Source organism: Myxine glutinosa, chromosome 1, assembly GCF_964187855.1.
Source record: "Myxine glutinosa chromosome 1, kmMyxGlut1.1, whole genome shotgun sequence".
Classification (NCBI taxonomy): Eukaryota; Metazoa; Chordata; class Myxini; order Myxiniformes; family Myxinidae; genus Myxine; species Myxine glutinosa.
In genome coordinates, this window is record NC_136261.1 from 313997138 (window position 1) to 314010082 (window position 12945).

Genomic DNA, 12945 nt, shown 5'->3' on the forward strand with positions numbered 1-12945 from the left:
TGTAAAGTAGATGTTTATGGGTAGTGTTGTGTTTTGTGGATACAGTAAGGGGTAAGGGAGGGGCCATGTAGGTTACCTGGTGGGGGGGGGGGAGCGTATGGTAGGAACGTACCTGTCTCACCTGGTTCCCATGTGCCCCCAGTGTGCATTACCTTGCATTGTGTGCACTTTTGCGCCCTTACCACCTTACTCACTTGTCTGCTTCTTTTGTCTCCCACCTCCGAGGATCTGGCTTTGGGGTAGAGAGAGAGGAGAGAGACGTGCTGGCTTCGCAGTTGTGGGCCTGCACTTTCGCTGCTTGCTGCTTGGATCGATACACCATATGGACCGCAATGTTTGTGGCCACCCACAATGGACCGCAGTTCTTTTGCGGCCAAGCACCACCCATGGATGGACCTATGGGTCAACGTGGCACCTATGCCATACAAGGTGAACCACTAACAGTTGGCCCCCTGACGGCCACAATAAAGAAATGGACGCGGTTGGCGCCTTTCTTTATTTTTCTAAGGAAGTAAGAACACCAAGTGCACCACACGAAGGCAAGACCAGCGGCAGAACATCGGCCGGCTGCGACACCACACAATGATTTATAGACACTTTATTGGTGCACCGGATGGTGCTCACTGTGTGATGGGGTGGTGCTTGATGCTTGGAAGGGGTGCTCTGCACATTATTAAAGGCCGTAGGCCACAGAGCACTCGTGGGTTGGTGTATCGATGCTAGCATGCGTGCTCTCTCTATGCATAACATCTGCATGTGTCCCTCCAAAAACAGGTCCTGGATCGTAGTGTAAATAGCGGCGTAGTCTTGTGTAAATAATGCTCCCTACCGGCTGTATGTTTAGTTTGAGGATTCTTTCCGGATTCGGTTATCCTGTGGGTGTGTTTCTGTGAGGAGAAGGGTGCAACGTCGCAGGGGGACATATTTACTCATTTGTGAATATCTGTAAAACTGTCGCACTCAGGGTAGAGTTAATAGTAGAGGGAACTACATTGCGTGCCACACTAAAGTAGGTAAAAATTTATCGGGTCGGGACGCCCCGAGGGTAGAGAAGGGTGCAATGTTGCGAATATGGAATTTGGCCTCCATATCCGCTTGTAAATATTCCCCTATTTCCCCAATACTCCCCAACTATCCCCAATCCCCCATTCCCTAGTCCCATTGCCGGTAAATAACACTCTGTAGAACCGACCTTCCCCTTTTTCCCCCATTAAATGTCGTGCCCAGGTCCACCGCATCACACGTAGACAACTTTCGGACATCTTGCTAGTTATTCTTAGTCTATGTCAGTTAAGGACTCGTTTCCATTAATTATGACTCTTCGTTGCACCAGAATGTGATTATATGGCACCAGTAGTGAGTTTAGGACCTTTCCCATACCTCCTTCCATCTTCTTCCCCAAACAACAACAACAACAACAACTACAGCTACAACAACAACTACAACCACGGCGCGCGGGGGGAGTGTGCGTCCTCCCACCAGCTCGGTTAGCCGCCATGACCATGCGCTCCACGGGGTTACCACGAAGGGGCTGGCTGTCAGCTCCTCGTCAAGGGCGGAGCCTGGTAAACCCCCCGCACGCACCCAATGAAAAGCAACGTGCCGATTCCACGAGGCGGAGCTAACGAGCCGAGGGCGTGTCACTCCCCGCCGGATATACGAAGCGACTCACCGGATGTGAGGTCAGATGCGCCCCCAGCTTGAAGAAGAGCAAGTCACTACCTCGAGCGCTGTGAGACCTCCCGCATCTCTGGACCGGACCGAGTCGATTCTGTCCCTGAGCCCAGGTGCACCTGGAGCCATCGATCCTGCCTTTCCTAGCCATCAATCCCCGTGTGAGTCAGCCTTTTGTCCCGTTTATCTGTCGTCTGTTGGGGTTAATATAAGATTGTGTCTAAGTGCTTGTCTTTCTATGCTGTACCTCTCGTCCCTGTAATCTGACCTTCCGAACGAATATAATCTCCTCCGGAGGTCTTGAGAACCGTATCCATGGTGTCGTGTCATTTTAATCCCAGCCGTGTGTCTTTTCCTTCATTGACCTAGCGTAGCGCGATTAGTCAACGTTCGGGTATAATCGGGTAACTTGTGCAGACGTGGTCATACCAAACCGCTCGGTAAATAACACCTAAGCCACGTCTGTAACAATATATATATATATATATAATTTTTATTTGTTTTAATAAACAGGAATTAAATTCTTGCGTGGGGCTAGTGTGGAAATTTCTGACTCAACCCGGGACTCGAACCAGGGACCTCCATCACTTACGTGGTGACAGCCCACTGCGCTATTGAGCCAACCGAAACCTCCTCAGCATTTTCCACACTTGTAGACCCAAGAATGTCCCTTCTTTTCTATACTTTGCCACATGGCACAAACCCTTATATAAAGGGACCTTTTCTATGCCCCTGGCATTTTTCCCAAAAATAGATTGAGTAAGCAACATGTATTTTTCAGACTCTGGTCACATCTCTCCAGCCTCTCCATTAGAATAGACTAACCACATTGGATTAAAGTACTGCATTAACATGTCACACAAAATCATGATGTCATAATCAAACAAAATAATGATGAGATATAGTCTGAGGTCTATTCAAGATGTGGCATCACTCCTAAGAAATGTGTAGTTTTCGTTCCAGTGAAGTGCAAATGTGATCTACCATTCATCACAGAGGTCACCAATAGAGTGGTAGCATGTTTTGGAACAGAACGGTGTGCAGTACAAACGGAGTATTTGCAACATCATATGTGTCGATGGCTTTTTAATAAACTTTTATGGCTTCCTAATAAGTTTCTCGTGAATATGTCATCAATGGCTTCTTAAAGGGGAACCCAAACGCTCAGACCACCTCAACACCAATTTATCCCTTGATGCCTTACAAAATACATCTGATGTGTCTTTTTCCAATTTATGTTTTAATTAAATTTTCCGATATCCAGAATAAAGTCGGTAATTTTGTGATTAAAAGTCGAAATCTTCTTCTTCACGATAAGCCGTGACATCGCACAAGGAAGTCGGCAGCCATATCCGTACTGTCTATGGCTTAAATTGTGGGGCAATTTAACTCAAATAGCGAATAATTTTCGATTTTCCACAAATATCCAAGAAGGCATTTTTTTTAAATGTCCAAAAACAAATCCTCATTCATACCTGCTGGGTTAGTCTGTCATAGCTTCCACCAGGTTGCAGCCAGAGTCCACAAATGATTGATTGTGCTGAAGTTTTAATTCGCATGACTGTGCCATTCTTCTTGCATTTCTGGCTGCCACGAGTTGACAAGGAACAATCATTCATAAGTCCCCTGCCATTGGCCCATTGCACCAGCCAGGTAATTAAACGGCCTGATGAGCCCAGTTTTAGCTCCTGCAGACCAGAAACTTTCTTCCTCGTTGGCTTTGCAAAAGAATCAAGGAATTTCAGGAACAACGATTCAGGAAAAGCAAGTAATTTGCCTGCAGAATCTTTATTAAATGAGGGCTGAGTTCTCCTTTTCATCTCAAACAGGCCATCTTGAAGTGTATCCTTCTTTTTTCTACATCCATTCACCTTGAAGAGAACTTTGGAATCCCACTGTTGGAACCCAGCAACTCTCACTGTCTGATCTTGTCTATCTAAAGGGATGTCAACTTCAACTTTGTTTGCAATTATATTGTCCATGTTAACACCACCTTGGCCTTTTAAATCATTCCATATTTGAAGTAGAATAGGACGTAGGCCAGTCACCATGAATGTATTGGCATTTTGATTTATTCCAGAATTATTTGACATTTTAGATTTACTTGCTTGACGCATGGCAGCTTCTTGCAAGTGTTTAGACTGTGAGGACATCAGTGGATCCTCACACACTATTTGACCAGATACTGGGAGCTCTCGCTCAAGAAGGTAACCAAGGAAGAGATCCAGGAAACGGAAATATTCCACATCTCCCAATTCAAATTGCCAGCTCCCAATATTGTGATTATTGCCTTTGAGGCACCTTTGTTTCTCTGTCTGGTTGGTGGTGAACTTTTCCTGTGATATCTCCAGTGGCAAAACATCACCCCGGATTTGCAGCATGGTCTTGGCATAACTGACTTGGTCAATTTCAGCCAAATTGCCTTCCTCAGCATGGTCTGACTCAGCTGAATCCGACCACAATGGCACACTGAAAAGACATGACATTATTCAGTATTGTTAACATTACCAGTCGGCCAACATTGAACAACATAGCTGACAAAGAACATAAGGATACAGTGAATATTATGACAACACACACACACACACACACACACAACACACACACACACACACACACACACACACACACACACACACACACACACACACACACACACACACACACACTTCTTGCCTAAACGCTGTTAGGGTTGGGTGATCTTCGTCCACATCTGGTTTCCATACAGGTTGCTGTGTCGGGCCAATGAGCTTGCAAAGGTGATCATGCCATTGTGCCCTCGTCTGTTTGGCTTCCTTTACTGCCTGTGCAAGGCTCAACTCCTGGCCTGTTAAAATGAGCAATTCTAATTAATTATTCCAGTGGACCAACGTAACCATTATCAAATGATTCTTCAAATAAAATTACCACCTCAGAATATCTTCAAACAATAGCACAAATTATCTTGAGAACTACAAAAGTTATAAAGATGACGACAAACTTTATTTTCGTCACTATAAAGTTGATCAATTATCTAAAACCAGCCGGATGCTGAGACAATTCATCTGTGTTAAATTGCCCAAACATTCGAATTGCCCAAATTGTTAAATTCGATATTAATGTTGGGAAAGTACTTCGACCATAAGTACAACCTCAGTTACACCTAAAAAGACGTTGCATGCCACATAAAACTCACCTGCCTGCGAATAAATCGCAATGTCGCCCCATCATCGGCGCCAAAAAAAACCGGTTCTGTTTATTGTTCATTGTGCAGAAAGTCCTGCAGTGTTAAACTCATAAGTTACAGCAACAACTACTGGTAAATCACAAGTAATTCACTGTAGTTGTTTTTATTAATGTTGGGGTTCGATTTCTTAAATGTGTACCTATTGGTTTGCCAACTGCCGGACCCACACCCACATCTATCGTTTGGTACTCCACCTGTGGACTACATCATATGGTCACCATCTTGTTTCCTGTTGGAGCTGATACATTAGGCTGTATAGTGTATAGGCCTCTGCTGATTAATTATACACTGTCCGGCTTTGTTGTGTCAGACTTCCAATGGCTTTGTTTGGGTTGATTGTTAAAGTATGAGTAAGATTTAACCAAGACCGAAAGAGCCTCCCTAAAAAAATTGAGTTGCATAATTTTTCAAACAATCCATGACCGTATGACGAATGGGCTCGTTGTGATACAACTGTGTGGAGGCTGACATGACAGAGGTGTTGAGTTAATTTTTTAATAGCGCATTTAATGTGCGTTTCCCAATCGCACTGTTCATCTTTGAAGAGTGCTTTAAAGGCACGTTTCCCAATCGGCCCATTACCGGATTTTTAAAGTGAATTCAGTCACGCTTTTTGGAAAAGTCCCATACCTCAAATGACCATGTACAGTTTTTTTATGAACAACGGGGCTATTACCACAGAGGGCCAAATGGGAAGGAGAGAGAAGGAGAGAGAAGGAGAGAGAAGGAGAGAGAAGGAGAGAGAAGGAGAGAGAAGGAGAGAGAGAGAGAGAGAGAGAGAGAGAGAGAGAGAGAGAGAGAGAGAGATAGAGATAGAGATAGAGAGAGATAGAGAGAGAGAGAGAGAGAGAGAGAGAGAGAGAGAGAGAGAGAGAGAGAGAGAGAGAGAGAGACACGACAAAACTGAGTTAACAGGTATAAAATAAATCCCCTGTTCGGAATCATAATGAATCTCATCTTCCTTACTTCCATGTAAGTGCTGCTGCCTCAGGATGAAGCTTGCCGCACTGCGAGTTCAGTTACTAAAGCAACTAGCTAGCGCTTGCCAAGCCAGCCGTTCTTTATCAACGGTTTCGAAAGGAGTGCTTGTTTGAATGCTTAAGCCACTTGGCGAGCGCTCGATAAGAAACTTGGTAACTGAACACACCCTGACATTCTTGAGGCCCGAGTCTAGATCTACTGTAATCTATATACCCCGCAGATAATAAAATAACCCTTCCTGCCGCTCCTGTTTGGAGTGGGTGCACTAGTTGCCTGAAACTAGACCTATCTTGCAGCAGCAGATCCTCCTTGCAGCAGCAGGATGAGGGGTGGGGTGGATGTCAAAGGCTAGCAGCATGTCAATCCCAACTTGAGGCTGTGATTCTCGATCCCAAAAGCCACGTGAACTGCTAATATGGGTATGTGAACTGCCCCACCCTTAACCTAAAATCATGGATCCATGACTGGGGTAAAATTCTGCATCTTATCCGTATAATTCCAAAATAGCTAGCATGAAAGATGTTGACAGAAGACACTTTAGTGCACTTATAAAATCACCAAAACACATTACAACCAATATAATGTCTACGCATATTCAGTGCTCATAACACGGCACCCTCTTGGTTCCAAGTTAGTTGTACGAATTGACAGAGCGGTCAGATTCTCAGCCAAAGAAGAAGAGGAAGAAGAGGAAGAAGCAGAAGAAGAATATGGTGTTTTTTTTTTTTACTTGCATGTTAATCACCAGAATTAAAAACATAGGAAATGATAGCACTGCATTTTAAATCAACTTTTAAAATGCCTGGTATCCACACCAGTGAAATCTCATACCACAAGTGACCATCACAGATTGTGATGCATACCCAATAAATTTACCTGAGATCAATTTGGAAGACTAAATTCAGCATATGGTAACCTAAGTTGCCTAAAATAAATGTGAAAAATCCTGCTATTACTACTTTAATCAAATAAACAGATTAGTCAAATTTGCTTAATATTCAATCATTCAAAATATGAGCAATTGACCAATTCAACATGTTACAGAAAAAAGGTTAAAGTTGCTACTTTACAGTAATATGTCAAAATTAATTACAGCTCAGTATCACACGAGTATCTTTAACGTTAACGACAATTATGACATCTGGAAGTTTACCATAAAAGCATGGACAAATAACGAAAATAATTTACCAAAAACTTGTAGAGAATTCAAGCGATTGTACACAGCATTGTACTTGTCCTGCAGGCGTATACTGATCTCGCTCGGCTCCGGTAAAGCCTCGGCTAGCACGCCCACTGCCTGACAATCATCGGGATTGTGGGACATAGAGAAGTGATGCAGTTAAGGAAGAAATTCACCACAGTTAACAGATTATGCAGAACATCCTCAATCTAATAATTGGTACAGCCAACCAAATATCGTGAATCAACAATTATGAAGTTTACCACGATTGCTTGACCAGTGTCACAATAACTAATATGTGTGTGAGCAGGTATGTGTAAATGTGGGATTCAGTATTGCAAAACTGTCCTATTTTATCCCAAACAAAGTCAATACTTGTACAGTAATGGCTACATCTTAATAATTAAAAGAAACCTCTGAAATAGTCACAAGGAAAACCTCAAACGTAGTTTATTTCCTGACTTGTAGCAAATGCGTTGCACTATGTTGGTGAAACAATGCAGAAGTGTAATGCAAAGAGAAACGCAGATACGACGACTGGTTCTCTACTCATGCATCACTTTTACATGTTGATATTGCAAAATCACGAGCTTCAGAGTTCAAATAGTTATAAAGATAAGAGGTGAATGGCAAGAAGAAAATGAATGGAAAATAAAGCAATTATTCAATTACGCAAGCATGGAGAACCTTTCTGGATTGAAGAACCAATAATGCAGATTCATATGGATTGAATAAAATAATCAATGGTTAATATAAATAGCAAACAGAATAATGGGGAAATTTTTTTTATAACACTTTACCAACGGAACCAAAAGCGGCACAGAATACATATTTACCTCAGCCACCGAAGGTGGAATCCCCCTGCCCCTACCCTTACCCTCGGCTGTTTGTCTGGCTGTCTGACATCCCAAATGTCTGTCATGCAGGATAGCCCAAAAAGTTATGGACAGATTGGGTGGAATTTGGTGGACAAGTTGGGTGTGTGACAAGGACGAATTTCTGAAATTTTGGTGAAGACCCAGATCCAGACCCGATAATTTGATGTGATTCTTCACAATTTAGTGATAGGGCCAAAAACGATATGTAGCACGATATCTCAAAACGTTATGGACAGATTCAGAAAAAAGTTGGTGGATAGGTTGGGTGTGTGACAAGGACGATATGATTAGATTTTGGTGAGGATCCGTGATCCGGGATGAAAAATACAAACAACAGGCACGAATAACTAATGTAACATGATAAATAAGGTGGTGTAAAAGACTGCATCAACGGTGGTAAAAAGAATTTAACAACCTCAAAAATCTTTCCTATATTTCAATTCAATTATATACTGCACTTGATCACGACAGAACACACATCACTTTATTGACATTTCCAAAAACCTTTTGTTCAGCAAAAATTGGGCAAAATATTACAGCATTTTTACATCATTGAATGAATGAAAAAAATGAATGATCGTTTTAAGGCCATTTTCCCCGCTAGAGCGGGGGTTAGCCTTGCGGGCCTCATAACAATCATGGTTCCCTGTTTGAGGCAATGTTTTTATGGCCGGATGCCCTTCCTGACGCCAACCCTTAGTCGCCTCTTCGATGCACAGGGATACGGTGTACCCATTCTAAATTGGGGTATACACCGGGATCATTCATCCCAGCAAGCTGGCACATCATTGAGACCAATCGAATTTGCTGCTCGTAGACCCTGCCCATGCCATTTTTTCTCAATACTGCACGGCATAAGCTGGCTTTCTATAAACTCTCTGGTTCAAAATGCTTGTTTTTTATCGAAAGATAAATAAAAGGAGTAGACATTTGTGCCAGAAACTCCATTGATTTATTCACCACACTATCAAGACTATTAGCTCTAAGGTTTGGCTTATTTTGATCAATATGTAGAGATCAAACTGCCGCAACTGGAACCGGCACTGAAAATGGCATGAACCTGTTTATGCAAACAAGGCATACATCACCAAAATCTCAAGCAAGACATGAACCTGTATAAGTCCACCATCTGCTAATGCCCAGGTGCTAAAAACAACACCCATACAAAGCATGCATTAGAATATTGCCTTCAATATATAATCCAACAGTGGCACAGCATCCTTTGCCAATAATAAAGCTTAACAAGCGTTACGCCTAGGTCCCAAATTGGTGAAATGATGCGAGTTGACAAAGTGGAAGACGCAAGGCGGCCATCTTGGATTTTGACGTGGCGACCCAATTTTCAATAGCGTTCTTCCTTATGCCTAGATACACCCACACACCAGATTAGAAGTTAGTAGTTCGTTTATTTTTCAAGATATTTCGCTCACAAGGTTCAGACATATATATGGTGGCGGCCATCTTGGATTTTGACATGGCGACCCAATTTTCTATAGCTTTCTTCCTTATGCCTAGATACACCCACACACCAGATTAGAAGTTGGTACTTCGCTTATTTTTCCAAGATATTCGCTCACAATGTTCAGACATACATGGCGGCGGCCATCTTGGATTTTGACGTGGGTTGCACCCACACACCAAATTAGAATTCGGTCCTTCGCTTACGCACGCACGTATGCACGCACGGACGGACGGACGGACGCACACACGGACAGAGGGGAAAACCATAGTCCCCCTTTCGCTCTGCGGTGCAACGGGGGACAAAAACATTCCAAGTACCACAAACTATCCCTAAATAACTGTTAAGAAACATTGTCGATCTCATTTAGTTTGAACTAGAGCAGAATTTTTGAAAATAAACAGTTCAACAATTGGAAAAAAAAACTGCAGAAAAAAATACAAAAATAAATTATTAATACTGTACACACACATAGATACCAGATACACACACATAAATATTAGGATTAATTTGAACTCAAGTTTGACTAATTCTGAAACAAAAATCAATGGAAATCTGAAACATGGCAGGAGTCCAGCCCTGGCCCACCTGCAACCTGCATACACAGTAGGATAAGTATTTGGAATTTAACATGCAGTAGAGAGAGGTAAGTGAGTGTCAGCGAGTCATTAAATGTGCCTAACATGTTATCTACTACATACAAAAACTCGGTTAAATTGGTTCGCAACCTGCATTCATGATGTCACAATGTACCCTTATTGCATTTTCAATGTCAATTTCAACACTTGGAAAGAGTTAAACAGCTGTGAGTGGAATAGTAACACACACACACTGGATTATACAAATATATATTTTCTCCCTCTGCAATAAAAGATCCTTCACTAGTGCCCAATTCTGACATCCTTCTAAATTGTGTATTTTTTTTTTTTTAAACAATTCCCACCTGAGCTGTGGGAGGCAGGTCCATGGCAAGACTAAGTACAGAATCATGCAGCTTCTCTTCAGAACCAAGGAACAGGCCAAAAGGTCGCATGCGGTATAGCCACATCATGGCTTCTGTTCCCAGTACCACCACTTCATGTTCACTACACTTCTGTGTATCCTGCCACACATGTCCACGTATTAACACATCACTTTGACTCAGGCATGCACCACCTGCATTTCAGCGATTATTACATATACACTTGCTTTCAATTATCATTAAAGGCTATAATAAGGATAATTATCAAATTAGCATGAAAAAAATCGCTGGAGATTCCAATGATTCTGAAACTAAAGCTTTCAGAATCATTGGAATCTCCTGCGATGAAGCTAACTCACCGCCTTTCACTCACTCACCGCAGGCAGGTTGGTGGTCTTTCTGTCTTCTACCTACTCCTCTCCGGCCTTGCTCCTCCAGCTCTCTCTGTGCTCTGTCCCCCAAATATTCCTACAGGTCGCACAAGATCTGCCAGCAACACTATGGTTAAACTGCCAAACTCTAGGCTCTCTGCTCACCTTCAATCTTTCATTCCCCTTTTCTCCCGCCTCTGGAACAAACTCCCCCACTCCCTTCAATCCCACTCCTCCCTCCAGGTCTTTAAAACAGCTGTTCACCACCATCTCTTATCTTACCCCATCCAAAACCTTGATCTTTTCTACCCCCGCTAATTCACCCGATACACTTTTTTGAAATTCCAACTTCTTTCCTGGAAGTCCTTGCAGTGTCCACATGTTTTATACCTCTCCCACCTCCCCCCAAGCCCTCTCCCTCCCTCAGTTCTCTCGATGTCCCTGCTCTCAAATGTTGTGTTTGTGTCCTTCCCCCTCTCCCCATCTTGTCTAACGCTCCCCTTATTTTGTGTTTTATGTGTCGGTTTGACTTTTTGTGTGATTAATGTTAGCTCTTTCACGAGCCTCAATGTTGTATACCAGAAAAAAGAAGAAAAAAAATCACCCTTCCACCATATTGTTTTCAATAAAAAAAAACTAGGAGTTATTCTGAAGAGAAAGTCATGTATGATTTTTGCAATTCTGAGTAAATATTTCTCTTTGAGGAAAAGTTACTTTATCTTGATGATGTAGTTAGGTAAAGGTCAGTACCTTTTATGTATTATATATGCAGGAACTAAGCCACAGTACGAGATGAAGTAGATATCGTAATTAAAGCTCTGTGTTGTGTACTGTACATAAGATTGTCAACATGGCCATTGGAGGTTAGTTGGAACACTTGATACATGGTCACCTGACTTGATAAACCCATGTAACTGTCAAATATTAGCACTTCTCAACAAGTCATAATTGTAGCATATATGCATATGTGGGGAATTGAGATCCCCCTCCCCCTTTTTGTCTTAATGATGTTTTATTAATTAACAAGTATAACCAATTATATGTTTTGTTTTGCTTGATTGCTATATACCTTTATATCCTTTATATCCTTTGAAAACCTGTTATATCCTTTAAGGACTTATGTTACATTACTTTGTCTGTTATGCCCTTTTAAGGATTATATACTTTGTGTGACTTTATGCCTTGTGATGGCATGTTCTCTTTACTGTCGAAATCCAGCTTGTGTTCCCATTCTGTGGCCTTGGTTGCAAGCTGCTATACTCCTCCAAGTTCTCAATATTCTCCATGTTGACACATTTATGGCTGTCCACTCCTTATCTCCTTGTACTTTCCCTTCAAGCCTCAATGATTATGTTGTCAACACGTTTACCTCATACTACTGGCCATAGGCTTATTAGGGCATAACCCTTGCCAGGCCTCGAACTTCCTTAACTAACTGAATAACAGGAAAGGACTATTGTGGGGACCATATGAGTTCACCCTTTGTCTCTCATCCTGGGATGTTATATAAAGCAAAGTATTAATCCAAGCCCCCCCCCCAGAGCATTCAGCTGGGAAGTTGGTCTTTTGTGAGCTTCTTCTTCGACACTTTGCTCTCCACAGTCTGTGTATTGACGGATCCAATAAATATATCAGTTGATCCTTTCTCAGTCTCAAGTCCTAAGTCAACAAACCGACACATATATACAGTATATGTAGTGGAATATATTTTGTTTTTCTAAACAAAACCATATTATGCAATAAGGAGTTTTTGTGAAAAAGATTCCCAACTAACCCAACCATCCCCTACTTTAAAAAGATTAAAAATAAAAACATCTTAAAAAATGTAAATTAGCAATTAATCCAAAAATGAAATATAAAAATGAAGCCAAAATAAACAACGAACACACTTTGCAGACTATGTTTTCAAAACGATGGATGAATAACCACAATACCTAGTAGTAAAGACCAGACGACCGATATGAAGTAACCATTAATAGTTTACAGCTGTGATGGAAATACTATAACAATAGGAAGAGTAAAAAGAAATATAAGGAAAAAGAAAACGAAAAACATTCTTCAAAAAAAGATTAAGAACAAAAAAAAACAATAAAAAACTATTTTTTATGAATGTTAGCGTGGACATTGATGTGTGTGGTAGAACCATCCATATATTTAGTAATATCTAGGATTCCGCAACGCTATCATCGCACTGTAATTTTACCAATACTCCTGA

The 12945-nt window shown here is 41.7% G+C and overlaps 1 protein-coding gene across 1 annotated transcript in view; it reads right to left on the reverse strand.

Moving 5' to 3' along the window:
• Positions 1-12945, reverse strand: part of CPLANE1 (ciliogenesis and planar polarity effector complex subunit 1) — a 218550-nt gene that overhangs the window by 41752 nt on the left and 163853 nt on the right. The window contains exons 24-27 of the mRNA XM_078778809.1: positions 10342-10500; positions 7070-7178; positions 4351-4501; positions 3150-4143 (exon numbers count right to left, since the gene is read on the reverse strand). Coding sequence (XP_078634935.1) covers positions 3150-4143; positions 4351-4501; positions 7070-7178; positions 10342-10500 — 1413 coding nt within the window. The remainder of the gene's footprint in view (positions 1-3149; positions 4144-4350; positions 4502-7069; positions 7179-10341; positions 10501-12945) is intronic.